This window comes from Hippoglossus stenolepis, chromosome 12 (genome assembly GCF_022539355.2).
Source record: "Hippoglossus stenolepis isolate QCI-W04-F060 chromosome 12, HSTE1.2, whole genome shotgun sequence".
Classification (NCBI taxonomy): Eukaryota; Metazoa; Chordata; class Actinopteri; order Pleuronectiformes; family Pleuronectidae; genus Hippoglossus; species Hippoglossus stenolepis.
The window spans coordinates 14,506,522-14,523,689 of record NC_061494.1 but is presented as its reverse complement, the minus strand read 5'-3'; the positions used below and the strand labels follow the sequence as shown (position 1 = coordinate 14,523,689).

At 40.9% G+C, this 17,168-nt stretch overlaps 1 protein-coding gene across 3 annotated transcripts; it reads left to right on the top strand.

Moving 5' to 3' along the window:
- The first annotated feature begins 126 nt into the window (after positions 1-126).
- cdhr1a (cadherin-related family member 1a) lies at positions 127-14,349 on the top strand. 3 transcript variants are annotated; one of them, XM_035171806.2, is made up of 17 exons: positions 127-303; positions 1,928-2,023; positions 2,636-2,781; positions 2,903-2,953; positions 3,028-3,117; positions 3,206-3,292; positions 3,967-4,083; positions 4,905-5,048; positions 5,507-5,585; positions 5,683-5,783; positions 6,128-6,331; positions 7,017-7,169; positions 7,440-7,604; positions 8,539-8,606; positions 10,918-11,146; positions 11,222-11,479; positions 12,615-14,349. In XM_035171806.2, the coding sequence occupies exons 1-17, from the start codon at positions 243-245 to the stop codon at positions 13,215-13,217; spliced, it is 2,652 nt and encodes an 883-aa protein (XP_035027697.1). In that variant the 5' UTR covers positions 127-242; the 3' UTR covers positions 13,218-14,349. The 3 variants fall into 3 exon arrangements, with proteins under 3 accessions (XP_035027697.1, XP_035027700.1, XP_035027698.1); XM_035171809.1 differs by having other exon boundaries at positions 11,858-12,752; XM_035171807.2 differs by lacking the exon at positions 127-303 and having other exon boundaries at positions 1,912-2,023.
- Positions 14,350-17,168: the final 2,819 nt, after the last annotated feature.

Here is a 17,168-nt window from a genome sequence, read left to right as displayed (position 1 = left end):
GAAATATCCTTGTCTTGTCTGCCCTGTAAACACGGCCATCTCTTGTGTATTGTGGTTGAAGAAGCCCTGTCGGACCGAAGGGGCCCAGGAGTGACTCTTAAGATGTGTCATTGGATTAGCATGTGAGCATATGCCTTTAGCCTTCTCCAGTCCCCCGCAAACACCTGAGGAGCTGCATCTCATGTACAGGACTCTCGACGGAGCCGTCTTCATGGTGCGGTTTCACTACTTCATTCTTTAGGATGAAGAATGTAAAGATACTACATCTACCACAGCTTTTTGTGTTTGTTCACGCCTGCTTTGGTAAGTTTCTCCTCTCGATTCTGTGCTTACGGTGAGCTCATGTTGCTCCGATTGTAAATAGCGTGCAGATACATGTAAAGGCTTCTGGGCTGATGACTATTAATATTTTATTCTTTCAATTCTCTGTTCAGTTGATTCATTGTTTTTGCTTTTATTTGAGAGTATTTGACTCTGTAGGTCTGATTCAAAATTATTGAATTTAGTTTCAAAGGTAACATGAACTTCTTATTGATACAAAGAAAAGGAAATCACAGTCGATATTACAGACAGAAATAGCATTGTTTTTGTCTCAATGTATGGTAAAGGTATCTCAGGAGGTTGACGTAACGCACCTGTAATCCCAATCAAAGTGCCCGAGAAAACAGGGGGCGCATGCGCAGCGTAGAGCTCGGCTTATGTCACTCAAGTATTTAAGGCAACTTTAATGAGAGGGACCATCATGGCGACCTCTCATAAGTAATTGTGAAAGCTAAAATATAGTTTAGCTATTAGAGAATAGGTGCAGCTAACGTTAGCCTTAGCACAGCAATGCTAACACTAGCAAACCAAAGTAAAGCTTCTGGTAAATCACCAGATCAATTAAAGCAATTGCAGAAACACTGCTGAGTGTAATGACGTTTGATTAAGGGTTGGTGTTATAGTGCTGCCCCCGGAAAGTCAATCTCACAATTGCGATTTTACAAGTTACGAATTTGTGTTTGTTTGTTTGTTGTTGTTGTTTTTTTTTGTTGTATTTGTGCAGTGTAATTCAGGGGACAATTTGGTCCCCATAAGCAGCTGTGGAGTGGCTGTGTTTTCACGCTACTTTCCTGGGTTAAACTAGTTCACTATATTAAGTCATCGTATCTGCTGTGACAAGATGTCTGCGCTATAGGTTCAGACCCAGTATGACAATGAGCGAGATGGAAGAAGCTGCAAAATCAGAATCAGGGAAAACTTTATCTTGTGCCGTCTGCTTAGAAGTACTTAATTTACAACAATTCACGTTATCCACGTAGTTAGCATGCATTAGCTCAGGGAGATAACTTTGTTTGTTTGCTTCATTATGTAAATGTTGCTATCAACCTTAAAGCTCCGCCAAACCCTGTTCAAAAATCTGAAAAAAAAAGAAACTAATCCTTAAAAATTTGAATTAAAAAACTATTAAATCGGAATCGTCTGACAAAATGTTTGAATAACATTCAACTTTCAATTTGTGTGAGGCAGTGTGGTGGACGGGTCATGAAACCTAAAGTCTGAATCGAGTAACAAGTCTCTATTCTTCGAGTCCGAGTCACTAGCCGAGAGAAGTAAAATCCATGATAACCAAAAGTATGCTTCAGAAGATCTCTTATCGCATTTTACGTGTAATTGGTAATATTTAATATTAAAATGGCTATAGATATATTATGCCAGGTTATTATGGCCTGTTACACAAAACTAACAAAAATCTTCGTCAAGTCTGAATGCAGTCAATGCTTGAGTCTGAACGCCACGAGTCAAAATCGAGCTGGAGTCCTGGATTGAAGGAATATGATGTTTGTACAATCGTGTTTTATTTTTATTTTTAAATTTTTTAAAACATGCCTAGTCTCAATTTAAAACATTCAACCATTCAATTCTATTTCCATGTGTCTGTCCTCAGCTCAAGCAGACTTTGCCCCCTACTTCTACGACAATGGACCGTACAGCAACAACGGGAACCTGGCTCTGTTCAGCCTGTCAGAGGACACGCCCATCGGTGAGACTCACCTCTGACACACAGGACATTCAGTGCAAACAGCCGAAAAACCAATCAACAAAATAGTGTGTTTTGCCCGCTAGCGTCTGAGAGTCCAGGTTGTTAAATAGTCTTTGATGGATGATGTGTTGCGTTGTACGTACTCACACAAACATGTTCATGCTGGTTCCACCTGTTGATGTCAGGAGCATTTAGCCGGCTGTGAATGTGGTGCAGTTGTCCCCCTGCTCCTTACATCAGTTCAGGGAACCTACAGTATTATCCTGCTTTCTACTGGTAACTGTTAACGTGCCGCACCAGCTAACTGTGCAATATTCATTCTGTGCAATCCATTTCACTGTATATATTCGCACACAGTATTGTATATATTATTTATTTTCCATTTCTATTTTTATAAATTAACTTACTTAACTTAAACTAACTGTTTATATTGAATGTTTACATATTACTTACTGATTTCTATTTTTTTTTACTGTCCTCTTTGTTGCTTATCATATCTTATCTTATCTTATTACAGTTAGAATCACGTTCTTTTTACATAAACACATCAAGACTTTGTTTCCAAAACTGTATTTGTCCATAACTGAGGTTTAAAACGATGTGTTCCTTTAGGTACACAGATCTATAGTCTCAACGGCACAGACCCTGAGGGCCATGAGGTGATGTACGGCCTGTCATTTGATCCTGGCTTCAGAGAGTACTTCAGGGTCGACCCCAAATCTGGAAACATGACTTTGGTGGAAAAGCTGGACAGAGAAGTAAATTTTAACAAGAGAAAATAATCAATTAAACTGTTGATTTAGACTTAAACTTAACCTTCATTCCTAAAGAAAGTTAGATATCCTCCATATTAACCGTTTCATTTTCATCTTTCCTCAGAAAGAAGATTCAATTGACGTTCTTGTGAGCATCACTGATGGAAGAAGCAAGGTACGAACAGCTGGTTCCATGCGTGACTATATAATTAGATATTGAATCAAAATAATATGAAATCTTCTTTTCAGGTTGTGGAAAGAGTCACAATATTTGTGATGGATGCAAACGACGAGAAGCCTGAATTCAAAAACATGCCTGCGATCATTGATGTGCTGGAGGTACGTGAAGCTTATATCTTTTGTATATTTTCAATATTCAAACCATAGATGTTGTGACCTGGGTTATTTTCTGTGTTGCACATTTTAGACAACTGAGTCTGGCGCCAGCATCTACGGAGTCGAGGCAGTGGACAGAGACACGGGCTCAGGAGGCTCCGTCACCTACTACCTCCAGGTATCACATGGCAGGAGTCAAACACCGGCCACTCACATCCAATCCTCTCTGACTTCTGTGTTTAATGAAAACAGCATGCAAACAAGCACAGATGAGACACTTGAAAACATGAAACACCGGCTGAAACTGGCCACGTCTGAAGTTAATCTGCATGCGATGTAATGTATAGATGTGCTGATTATGAGGTTAGAATCATTTCTCGTTTGCATGCGAGCGAATCCGATGGTGAAGTTATGACGATGGGGATTAAATCACAATTACATTTGTGTCAAGTATTGGAGGCTTAGAGGGCTGCAGTGGCAGCGCGTGCCAGGGAATGTTAGTTTGCACTTTGGACTATTAGGACCACAGAACAGCTGGCCCGAGGTGAACAGTGATGAGTGAGGCGGTGCACATCTGGACCCAGCAACTATCACCTGCCTGCCCTGTCCATCAGCATATGGCTTCTTTACATCCAGATGGACAAAGGGATCGACTTTATAGATGATGTGGCTTAATTCAAGAGGCTACTCAGTGTTTTTATGCAGCCATCTGACCACTCTTCATGATAACTCACATGAGTGGGTTGTAAATGGGGTCTAGGGGGTTTCAGTGACAGGCTTTTACCCACATGACCGTATTTGTGTGTCTGTGTGTACTTTAAAATCCTGCTTTTCTTCTGTTCCCTGTCACAGAATCCTCCGTCCACTTTGTTTTCCATCGACAGACACAGTGGTGTCCTTCGTATCCGATCTGGAGAAATGTTGGACTACGAGAAAACAAAGACCCACTTTGTGACTGTCATTGCAAAGGTAACTAGAGTGACACTTAGAGCACATAACTCTACCAAGACCTAACTGTCCCCCTGAATTCAATCAGGCCCCTGTAGATAAGGCAACAAAACAATACACATCATTTAATCATCACCCCAATTGCAGAATAAAGTATAATAATCGTCTCTGTATTATTTGTTTTCACAGAAAAAACATAACCTCCTTGGTTTAGGTAATAAATATGTCAAAGCTCAGGGTTTCTGTTCTGGAATAGTGTTATTTCATTTTCAATTTAAATGAACTCTGTGGAGTTAATGATCGTTAGCATAAGAAATGTTTTGTTACAGTTTTGCAGTTACATAATAATTGTATATAAATGTAATTATTAGGAAATGGAGTTGGCCCACAACTCTACTGTGACACAACACATACTCATGCTGCCTGTTTTAGGCTGTCCCAGTTAGTTGGTGGTGGTATTGCTACAAGAAACGTAGTAATGTACCAAAAAAAGGAAGAGAAGAAGAAAGCTGGCCAGTATAACCTGTATCACCTTGAAAATACTTCCATAATCGGCTTTGCAAATATTTGATGCAGAAGGAAATATATGGATTAAGCCTTGAGAATACAAAAGTAAAACAAACGTACATTAATAATGTCCCAACTTAAAAATATTTACACAACCCTAAAAGAGATCCTTCCATTGAAGGGGGATCTGACAGTGGGAAACTGAGATGTCTTTTGATATTTAACCTTTTAAGATGTGTTAATAGGTGTTTATTAACATTATTATAACAACATCAAATCTCAAAGAACAATAGGAAATCAAATCTAAATTTAAATATACATTTCTTTTCTTCCAGGACGGTGGTGGTGACTTCAATGGCAAGGAGCAGTTTCTGTCTTCCTCTGCGACTCTGACGATCAATGTGATCGATGCACAGGACACGCCGCCATCTTTTATCGGGACGCCCTATTTTGGCTTCGTTTATGAAGTCTCAATGCCCGTGAGTATGGAAACATCTTCCAGTGACTTTCTGCTACGATTTCTGTTTTTAAGTCTGTTTACATCACAGAGTTCTAATGGCTGACATTTCACAGTAATGTCGCTGATGTTTCCTTCAAAGCTTTTCTCTATTTTCTCTTATCTCCTTGATTTCAAAATGTCACTGCAGAAGACAGATTACACATTCTGACTTTTATCCAGAGGAGAATAATTAGCAACCTGACATTTCATGTAGCTTTGATGAGTCAGAGAAGACCCTTTGGTTAAAGCTGTTTGCAAAAAGGTGCTTTAACTGTTAATTATCAGTTCATAGAAAAATATTGGAAGTATTATTTAATGACCAACTGTATAGCTGGTCATCTCTGCATCCTGGTCTTCTAACGATAACCCAACACCGAATTATCAGTCATGTTTCACTACTGATTAATGCCTAAATCTATCATATAATTTTGTTTCCAGGGATCTGAAGTATTCATTGTTAGTGCCAAAGATGGTGATGTGGGGAATCCAAATCCGATCCGTTACTCCTTCGATGAGGGTACGAATCAAATTCTAAGAGGAAAAAAAGAGAAAATTTAACTAATTCTGTTTCAGAAATATGTTCATATGTCTGTTATGTGTATGTGTGTCTGCAGGTGCTGATGCTGTTTTCAGCATCAATAAAACAAGCGGCTGTATAACTCTGCTGACCTTCCCTATGTATCTGAAGAGAGAGGTCTTTAATATTAAAGTCAGGGTAAGTCGCACGTCATTCAGACATCCAACCAGTACATTCTCTAAAGTATAAAGTTGTATCACCTCACCAAAGAAAAAAATAGTTCTGCTGCATTTAAATGATCTTTGAATTTGTGCTAAAATACCTAAAAAGACTTTATTTAGTCAAACAGACCCTCATTCACGTTACATCTGCAGGGATGAACAAGGAAATTCCTCATTAATTTGGATTAGATATAGATTAAAAATAGGATTCACAAGGTTGAAGTATTGTAGTGAAACTGGCAGATAAAATCTCATACAAGCTCACGTGTACTGCCCACATAGGTGATACGTATGGGCCTAATTTTGACTTCATGTTTCCAGGCTTCAGAAGTGAGTCCTGAAGGCAGACTGATGGACTACGGGGTAACCACCTTGGTGATCCGTGTGGTGGACCTGAACAATAACCCACCTACTTTCTATGGAGAGAACGGCACACAGAACATGTTTGAGTTGACCATGTACGAGCATCCACCGGAGGGAGAGATTCTCCGAGGGCTGAAAATCACTGTCAATGACTCCGATCAGGTGGGTGAGATCATAAATGTTTTTTACACCCAGTGATGTTTTAAAAGTGCCTCCATCAGCCACGACAGCGGATCAGTGCTTGTTTTTCACGTAATGACAAATTACATTGTTATCTACTGGGAAACTGATTAAATCAACACACGTTGTGCCACAACACTGAGTGCACGCTGGTGTCCACCTTTCTGTCTGTGGAATCGCTGTAAGCCGGCCATTATCGCAGACAATCCTTTTAAAATTGCATGAACTTGAGAGTGAGCCAGGACAAATTGAAAGGTTCACGCTAACTGCGCCATTTGTCGGCTTATGCAAGTCTCTCTGTGTTTCCAGCTCCTTGCATGAGCCTCGGCCGCTGCTCACCAAATGTGTTCCGTGTTAATACTGTTACAACATCAGGGTGAACTCTCTCTGTCCACACATATTACGTTTCATCAAGAAATACATTGCAGCCAATGATATCCTATTGATTCCTAATGCATTGCTATAATACTGAAAGGACACAGAGCTTTTATATTGATTGAATGGACTATATACGACTCGGATTATGCTCTGTGTCTGCTTGTTTGTGATAGCTTTGTAGCAAATTCAGCTTACTATAAATAAGTTCATGCATGCGTAATATACCTTTGAACGATTTCCCAGATGAGGCATTTTGAATAATACGATGACGCGTGTTGTGCTCACGCAGGGCGCCAACGCCAAATTCAATCTGAGGCTGATCGGACCAGGAAGGATGCTGCGAGTCGTTCCTCAGACTGTGCTGAACGAGGCCCAGGTCACGATCTTGGTGGAGGACTCGGCTGCCATGGACTACGAGAAGCACCATTTTCTCACATACAAGGTGAAACACATTCAAATGGGGTAATATCACAAGTGCATGTACAGTCGACCTGAAGTGCAAAACAGAAAACACAACGACTGCTACAAAAACACAACTGCAAATAAGAAAATACAACGATAAACTATAAACAGCTGCTTGTTTTATTGTTTGCTGTTGTTCTGCACCTCTGGACCACTGGATTTCAACAACAGATAGCAGATACATCAACTGCATCTCCTGCATCTCCTGCATCTTCTTTCATTTTATTTATTTCAAATCTTTCTCCTTTAGCTCCTGGCAGTTGAGATTGATACTCCGGAGAGATTCAGCGCAACAGCAGACATTGTCATCCACCTCCTGGACACCAATGACAACGCTCCCAAATTCTCCTCAGATTACTACATCGCTCGGATTCCAGAAAACTCACCCGGCGGCTCCAACGTGGTGTCAGTCACGGTGAGTTGAGCGTTCATCCTGTCTAAAAATACATGCCATCACCAATGTACGTCACTCATGAGCTCAAGAGGAATGTTGATTTTAGCAAAATGCCCAAGCGGCCCATTAATTCCCCAAATGTGGACTTTTTGGGCTCTGAGGGTTGGGATAAAATGTGAAAACATGTAGATAAAAGCTAGGCGAGGTAAGCTGCCAGATGGCTATCACTTTCATTTAGTTGTGTAACATCAAATTCCCAGATTTTTTTTTTCTAATGCTTAGTAGCACATGCAGCTGCATCACAGAAATAACATGAACACTGAGAACATGTTGTGTTTCTTTTTTTTTTCCAGTGCCATTTAGTTTAAAAACGATTCGCCCTTGTCAGTTCATATCAGCCCTGCAGAGGCTCAAAGCAACAGGGAGGCTCACTAATAAATCCTCCCCTTGCGTGAACACCACAGAGGCTCGTTGCCTTGATCCCAGGCAATTTCAATCAGATAAAAGAACAGCCGACAAGTGACCTTGGACACACGGAGACGGCAAACAGGCATCCCTGCAGCGACAGACAGACAGATTAGCTGATGCCCATGATGATGTTCCCTATGACATCAAAAACCTGTCTTTTTATAGCTGACCTATGTAACATCATGTCCCAATCCAGCACAGATTCACTTCACTTCACTTCGTGTTGGCAAACAGTTCTGTCTCCTGCTCATTCAGTTTTAAGAAAGGAGATGTGAACAAATGCAACCTCAACGTGTTGGGGCTTGTTAAGGAAAGAGAAAAGAAAGAAGCATGTATCATATTGGTCACTAACCTGACGTAAATCTAAATGAATGCTTCATCGTACTGGGCTACATGTTGCACTAAAACCCTTATAGAGGACATTCAGATCACCCTGGCTAAAGTTGGTCAAGTCATATTCTTTTCTCTATATTCTGTTTGTCTCCAGGCAACAGACCCAGACTCAGGACCTTGGGGTGAAGTGAGGTATACGATCTATGGATCCGGGGCTGAACTGTGAGTATGACAATGTGAAAGGCTTTGGGAGAATGGACCCAGTGCCTACTTCAACTTCCTCACATCCACATAACACCATTATTCTTTCTATGTATGTATTTGAAAGGCATCTAGCTGTTGAAGTAACACATATCCATGCCAATCCATGCGGACATTGGGCGGCAGGCAACCTGTCCAGCATATTACAAGGCCAACATATGGAAAATCAACCATTTACACTCACATTCACACAAACGGACAATTTAGAGCAGAGGTAACCAAGATCTTTAACGCTTAACGATCAGGACATACTGGTGGCAGTTGCGCCGCGGATCTGCTACGTCGTTGTCCACACCGGCAGTGAGTCTGCTGTGGTTCTGGTTTATCTACTGAATTTTCTTGAATAAATGTGCTGTTATGTACTGAACTAAATGCCTGGACACTATGGTGTGAAGATGTCCATCTTCCGGTCTCGCAATCCATCAACGCCTTGTTAAATGAAAGGATTCAGACGCTGGAGTGCTTTTATTTATAAATGGGCACTGGAAGTATTTGTTTCTGACATATTCGACAAATAAACATTGCTCGCAGTTCACAGCAGAATAGACAGTGAAGATGATCTTTCACCACAGTTTTAATGTTTATCTGTGGAATTTGTCACAAACATAAATATTTGCAACACTTCCTGTCTTCAGACTATGGGAGGAAGAGAGAGTAACCAGAGAAAACCCCCACACAGACATGAGGAGAACACGCAAACTCCACACAGGAAGGCCTTAGCTTAGTTGGGATTCAAACCACGGAACTTTTTAATAAGAGGCATTACTGCTAACCACTGCTCCACTGTGCCAACCAAAAATATGACATTCACAACAGAAAAGAGATTTTGATCATAGATACCAACCAAATTGTGTTTTTGTTGCCCTCACTGTGCTTACCACTGGTGATTGGTCATGTCATTGTAAACTCATATTTCTCACACCCATGTTCTGGCAAATTAAATTAAAGCATTACAAAAAAATGTTTTAAAGCACGGATCCTTTCTCAACATTATCAGCAGTTGTTTACTCTTTGCAGATAAAAAAGTAGTTTTATTATACTTGAATATAAATGTCAAAGAATATGGATCTGAGCTTGAATGTGTAATTTTAACCACAGAACTACTGTGTATGAAAACCAAATGCATCTGCCTGAAAGCTGTGCAGGAACATGACTTGTTGCAGACTTGTTTTTCATATGAGAAATATGGTCCAGTTTATTGCAACTAAGCGCCCTGGCCCCCCGGAGGATTTGCTGGCATTTTCTCTCATCTCGATTTTTATTAGATTCCTAGTAGGAGTCTAAATGCGGAGAGAGAGAAAAAAAGGCTCAGCGGTCACTGTTCTCTCTCAGTGATAACACACAGTTCACCTCCAGCTTTCACTTCATGCCCCTGCAGATAGAATACAACAGATCTGCAGCATTTAGCACAGTTAGTACCTGACCTGTATTCCAAACATACATCTGCAATGCACAATGCCTATCGTCAGGTGTATGTCCGTGTAGGGTCAAGTTTAATCTCCCTGGGCTGTTTCCTATGAACCATTTGCTTTGTATGATGAAATGTAGGTGGAAAAAAGAGTATTTTGGGACTTCTAAGTAGAGATTTTGAGCTCTGTAGCAATGAATTAGTGGAGATATGTGATGTCACATGGCATCCAGGAGTAGGATTTTCCAAAATAAGCAGAGGGGAGAGATTTGGAACAGTTTTAGCTTAGTGGGTACTTGTTTGCTCAGAACAATTTTCAAACTGCGTCACCTCAGATTAGTCTCAGCAAAGGATACTAAAAAATATAGCATGTTGTGTACTTTGCCAGTATCTTGTATAGAAACACTTCAGTGTATACAGGACTGTGCTGTCCTGATCTTTGCCTGCTCATCCGCTGCCTTCGTTAATCCCCTAATGGGATTGGAGGAGAAAATAGACTTTGCGGCTGTAGTGACTACCTTGCACTGTGACCTGTAGGGTAACTAAACAAGTCAGTCAGTCCAACAATCCACGTCCTTTCTCGCTCTGTATGTTAATGGCCAAGTCTTTCTTCACTTAAATGTATTGGAATAGAACAGTAAAGTGATGATTTATAAGGGTAGTTCAATGTTTTGCAAAACACACATATTCCCTTTTATTTTATAGATTTACATGATAAGACACCCACATGTCTGCACATTAAATCAAGTATTAGAGTCACAAGGTCACATGAAAAGTGGAACAAAGGAGAAACAGATGCTCCATCAGATGCTCCATCTATCACCGAGCAACACCTCTAAAGCCCATCTACATCTCAATTCAAAGGTTCCTGATCCAGCCCACATCTGGGATCATCTACACGCAGCCCTGGGCGAGCCTGGATGCAGAGGTGAGATCCAAGTACAACTTCTACGTGAAGGCAGAGGACATGGAGGGGAGGTACAGCCTGGCTGAGGTGTTCGTGACGGTGCTCGACCTGAACGACCACCCACCAGCTTTCAACGAAAACTTCCTCGAGAAGACGATGGTGATCGGAGCGCCAGTGAAAGTAGAGGTATGTGCTCCCCTTGAGATTAAAAGAAAAAGGCAAAGTCAGAGTAATGTTTTTTAATTCACTGCATTTCCGCAGGCTGTAGATGACGACGCCGAGGTGCCCAACAACGTCATCGAGTACGCCATCATGAAAGCTGACCCGGACAACAACATCTTTGACATCGACATCGACACTGGCGAGATCGTGCTGAAGTCCTACATCAAGTCGATGGCCATCATTCAGAACATCACCAAGCAGAGGGACTTCACCTGGTCCCTGGTGGTGCAGGCCCGAGACCGAGGCCAGCCGTCCTTCAGCACCACCGCAGTCGTCAAGATCGACATCACAGAGGCTGTAAGTTACCACCAAGTATACATGAATAACAGTTTAACAGTTAGATGCGATGTGATGAATTATATTCTGAGGTTTTACCCTTTAAATATATGAAAAATACAGTTTGCAACCATTAGTTCATCAGCATCATTTTATAGCTTGTGCCGCTTGAATGATATTGGAGGTGTTATATTGGTAGTTTATGAGTATTATATAACAATAATGAAGAGATTTTGCATTTTTATTCAAAGAAATCGCGTAGCGTCTTTGCACCACCTGAATGATATGTATGAAGGTGCAGCTTTTCTGCAGAAGAAGACATTTCATAATTTCCCAGATTTCAGGTGTCACCAGTTGTTGAGTCTGAGTCTCACGCAAATGCAATTGTCATGTTTGCAGATCAAATCCAGATTTTTCTCGTACTTCTTGGGCCTAAGGAAACGTCCGGGGGCCGTGTTTGGGATTTGTTTGACCGTTGTCACCTTCGCCATTTCACTGACAATCATCATTTCAACTTATATTTACTGGAGCTCTGTGAAAAAGTCCCGTGTACAAGCTCAGGGCAAGATCAGAAAGATTATAAGGAGGCCCGTGCCATAAACGAAGCTTGCCTTGAGAGAATCCGCACAGTAGTACTGTTGTTTTTACTCTGTGGTACCGAGATTTTGTAGTGATTCTTTTTTTTGCAGTAGAACAAGGCTGTGTCTGTAAAAGAGTACAGGAGCACAACATAAACTATTCTCTTTTTTCCATGTTTTGAATATGACAAAATATTATTAGTTCTGGTTTTTCATTTTCACATTGAATTCATATCTATAGACGTGAGTGGTCTCCGTTATGGGTTTCCCGGTCAACCTCTCTGATCTTGTCTTGACAAAATAATAGTAGATTAAATGTTGATCAAATTTTAAAAGGTTTAATTTGAAAAAGAAAAATTCTAGACAACGGAAAAAGATGTTTTATACAGTTTTATGCAGTACATTTGCAGTATTTTTTTCTGAATATACATAGTTTTGTATTTTGCACCTCACATGACATTTCAGCCAAATGAGTGAAAGTGCGACAATACACGGGACAATATGAAGTAGTTCATCTTTGTGTAACAGACTATAACTTCAGTCCCATGGATGTGAATTCTCCCTGTGCTCTTTTACAGACCCAACTCAATGGGGGGCCTTGGGGATCATTTATAATGCAGAGTAGAAACAAGCCTTTGCAAATCCTAGGCATGCTCGGTGGTGTCATTAGTCTCATGGTCATAGTCACTGTCATCATCTCCACGGCAACATTCATGCGCAACAAAAAGTCCAACCGGATCCTGCCTAACCGCCGCGTGAGGAGGAGGCGCAAACAGAACGCCTGGAACTTCAAAAACCCCTTCAAGGAGCCGGACACCCCCGGAGAGAAGTTCAAAGTCGAAGAGGAAGAGCAGGAGCCCGAGGTCTTCGTGGAGAACATCAACTACAACAACAACGTCAACAACGTCCACAGCATCCACAGCGTCCACAGCGTCCACAGCGTCAACAACGTCAACAACGTCGCGAGATACTGGCCCCCGCCGCCCTGCGCCCCATCTCTGCCCCCTCCACCACCACCCTACATCCCAGGGGAGAGGCACTGGGCCGTACCCACCATCTCGGCGACAGTGGCACCCAAACCCAAGAAGAAGCTATTGAATACCAAACAGGACACTGTGAACAAAGCACTGGTTTCAGAGCTCAAGCTGAGGCTGGAGCAGAAGAGGATGCTGCACCAATAGTGCTTGATAAAACAATCTCAGCTCCATTCAGTAGCTGTCCAGCAGCTTCACTGATCTTTACCAGCAGAGCAAGTCTGCAAACGTTTTACCTCCACAAAGGAGGTTCTCACATGTTCTCATGTTCTCACCCCTGTCCATTTGTTTGTTGGTTGGTTTGTTTGTAAGCAAGATTATGCAAGAACTACAGGATGGATTACCACAAAACCTGGCGAAGGGATGTGGTTTGATTCATTGATACAAGAAACTATAACATTTTGGTGCGGATCTGGATCAGGGGTCAGATCCAGGATTTTTTTTTTTGCACTTTCTTTAACATTGTGTGATTTTTAAATGAAATTTGGAACAATCCTCATTTCTGACAATTGAGTGGACACTAAAGAAAACTACAGGTAAATGATCCAAAGCTCCAGAACAGCCACTAAATTTATCTTGAGATAAGATTGTTTTGTCAAAGTCGAGACTGAACTCAATCTTCAATAGTGCTTTGTGTGTGCGTGCGTGCGTGCATGTGTGCATGCGTGTGTGTATGCGTGCGTGTGTGCATGTGTGTGTGTGTGTGTGTGTGTTTTTTTTTTTCAGAGAGTTTAAATACACTAAAAACAGCTAACGGCATAATTCCTTGTATACTAATGATGCAATTTTCATACTGTATAATGGGAAAAAACACTACATTCATGTTTGCAATTCACAACCGTTCACTGTTTGTCTGGTTCAAGTTTGTGTGTCATTTTATAACAGATAAATTCAAACCTTTTCAACCATTTGTTGAAACACTAGTGGCTTGAAGTGTATCAAGAAAGATCCCTTGTCGGGAATGAAGTCATTCAGATTTCAACAAGCGAGACTGTTTATTTGGGATCCGACCAAGCTCCTTACAGGAGATTTCATGACACTTGAACTGACTAAAGAGATCAGCCGGTGGGTAGGGGACCAAAGTGGTCACGTTAGGAAGACTTTTAATCCCACTGCGCAGGTGTAAAGCACCAGATAGTGTTTAAAGAGCAGTTTGTTTACTGCTGTATATGTGGTGGTGTCGGTTTCACTCCCTCAAAAAACTGTTCCGTTGTCAAAAAAACTGTTGCTGTCAACAATTGTATTGAAATCACTACCAATTAAAGAACATGATTTGTAATTATAAAAGTGAAATAAGTGTCATTTTACACCACACTTCTCCATTGAAAACATTCCAAATTTTACAGTGCACCATCTTTTATAAACTGATTATTTATTTTGTATGTACAATCTTAATCTGAAATCTATAGCTCTAGCAAGATTATCAGTTTATCTGGTCTAACTATAGCTACACGTTAAAATGAATTGAACAGTTTCATTTAAACTACTGACAACATTTCTGTGAAATGGCAGGCACACATAATCTAAGGTGGTCTCATGATTTTCCAGAGCTTTGGCTACATTTGTAAAGAACTATATTGAAGTAAATAGTCTTAGTAGGTAAGTTGTCCATATATGGATGGATGCTTTACATCTCTGAATTTTAATCGTAGATCAATATGCAGTTTAATTATTGACAATAATAAGCAGACCATTTATTCCTTTACACACCAACAACTTACCTACAGCAGAAAACTAATTTCTTTCCACACATACAACTTAATCAGTAGATTCTTCTGGTATTTGAAACCTGTTGAGACAGTCACTGGTATCTATTCACAACCAGCTACATGTGTACAACATTCTGAATCTAGGTCACTAAGGTTAATGGTCTGTTGCCTTGAAGGCCCCACGAGACAAACACCTTAAGACTAACGCCTCCTTAATGAGTCTGGAAATGTACTGAACTGCCCCCTTCTGGAGAGAAAGGAGAAGCTGCCTGGACCACAGGTGAGAGACAAACAAGGGGAGTAAAAGAGCTGATCCCGAAACCTTGAGGTAGGTTTTAGTGTCAGTGGTTGTTTAGTCTAATTGTTTTCGAGCTGTACTGACACAGCAGAGGAGAGAAGTTGGTTCAGTCGTGTAATATTCAAGTAGAGCAAGCAGAATATGTAAATCTCACACAACAATATTCTGTTTGCTGTTGTTCTTAGTTCAACCTCAGCAAATGTTCTGCAAATATGTAATATATTACCCTGATACAAGCCCCTTTGCCCTCCTTGGCTCCGATGTCAATGTGAGCGCTAGCAATTACCAAGTTACACTGAACCACTCACTGGGTATTTGTGTAGACATCAGCCAGACATGCACACTTTTTTCAAAGTTACATAAAACATTGAATTTGCAGATTACCCTCTCTAATCCCAGGACCAATTTGTTCATCTATGTACAATATTGCATCGTTGGCGAAAAACCAACACTCCATCTGCCCTGATCTGGTTTGGACGGACAAGATGTGTGCGACTGGCAGCAAACTTTCACATGGTCACAATGACACACAGTGGATTCTGGGGATTTCTTATTTATTTATTTTTTTTATTTGACAAATTAAAATCCACCCCATAAATTTAAGTCAGATTATACGTACAAATGTGCTGCTGTTTCAGGCACAGCGCAGTCCCCAAAGATCTTTAAGAAACCAAACCCAAATTTTAGGTCAGAAATGTCAAACGCACAAAGATTTTTTTTTTGACATTGCAAGCTGTTAATGCTCTGAGGTGGAATGAGGGAATATGAGGAGCTGCCCAAATGATCATGCATTATGCCATGTAAGAGGCAGCCGGGATTACTGGGCTATTTGATAGAGGATTACAGAGTTGAAAGTTGCAAAGTGCATTGATGCTTTAGAATGAAAGAAGAATGCACATGCACAGAGTTTAAAAATCATGGCATGCATTTGAACAAATTGAGGAACTGAAAGGCAAAATAAATTAAACATCTTTTCTGGATTAATTCCTTAAAATAGGAAAAAATATATAATGAGCATATGTAGCATAGTGCTTGAATAAAACACTGCTTTGTGCAACATTAGGGTGAGTGAGGAGGAAAAATAGGAAAAGGCTGAATAAAGATACGATTCATGTGCTCTGTGGTTAAATAGCTGAGACTAGCTATAGCTGAGAGTGTTTAAAAAATTCACATTGTCATGTGTCATACACAGTGGATAAGGATTACAACAAAAAGTAACATCAATCCCCCCACACGCAAATCGTATAAACACATCTGAACAAGCAAGAAAGCAGATGTGCTCCTGCGCTCCAGAAATGAGAGCTGCCAATCTCAGCCAGTCGTTTAAAACCCTCATCTTAAGTCAATAGAAGCGGGTCCGGGCAGAGATGAACTGATCTCCTTGCGTCACAGGAGACAACACATGGGAATGGAGGACAGGACGGGTGGGGTGGGGGGGGGTTGGTTTGTGTGATCTGATCATAAAGTGACGGCAGGAAGGGATATTGGAGAGGATGCCAGTGTTTGGGTATTATGTCAAATGAACAATGCCATTGGCCGAGGCATATCCGATGTGCCATCTGTCTGGGTCGGCCGGCACAAAGATCATGTGTGACGCATGCCTGCTGAGTGGTGTGTGCGTAGAGGGGGGGTGACGTACATGTGCAGTGATGCAAAGAGGATTAAACACATGTTAATGAAACTTTACAGTTCAGTGGTAACTAATTGTGAAAGTGACACTCAGTGCTATGTCGACCATAAACTAGGAACTGTCGATCATTTTCAGTCCTCAGAAGTTCCTGAATGTAAACTAGTATCACTGATCACTTCAATGCAGATACATAATGTGAACAAGTTTTTCCCTGTAACCTTGTGCATAATCAGATAAACACACACTGATTTGCGTTAAAGGGGAACTTCAGATATGTAATGGTCCACTTGCAACAAATGTAGACATACATAGAGGAAGCCTATTACTAAAATGGAACTAGCAGAGATGCTCTGACTCCTTGAATGGATCCAGCTTCAGAAATGCAGGGTCCTTAAATCTCTGTAATTGAACTCAATACCCGCTTCTTTCCACACCTCCAGTTTGTATTGATGACTTTCTGT

Excerpts from the sequence above, each read along its gene's own strand:
- cdhr1a (XM_035171806.2), top strand. The coding sequence starts at position 243 with ATGAAGAATGTAAAGATACTACATCTACCACAGCTTTTTGTGTTTGTT. Across the intron at positions 2,024-2,635 it reads GTCAGAGGACACGCCCATCG|GTACACAGATCTATAGTCTC; the intron begins GTGAGACTCACC and ends GTGTTCCTTTAG. Across the intron at positions 3,293-3,966 it reads CCGTCACCTACTACCTCCAG|AATCCTCCGTCCACTTTGTT; the intron begins GTATCACATGGC and ends TCCCTGTCACAG.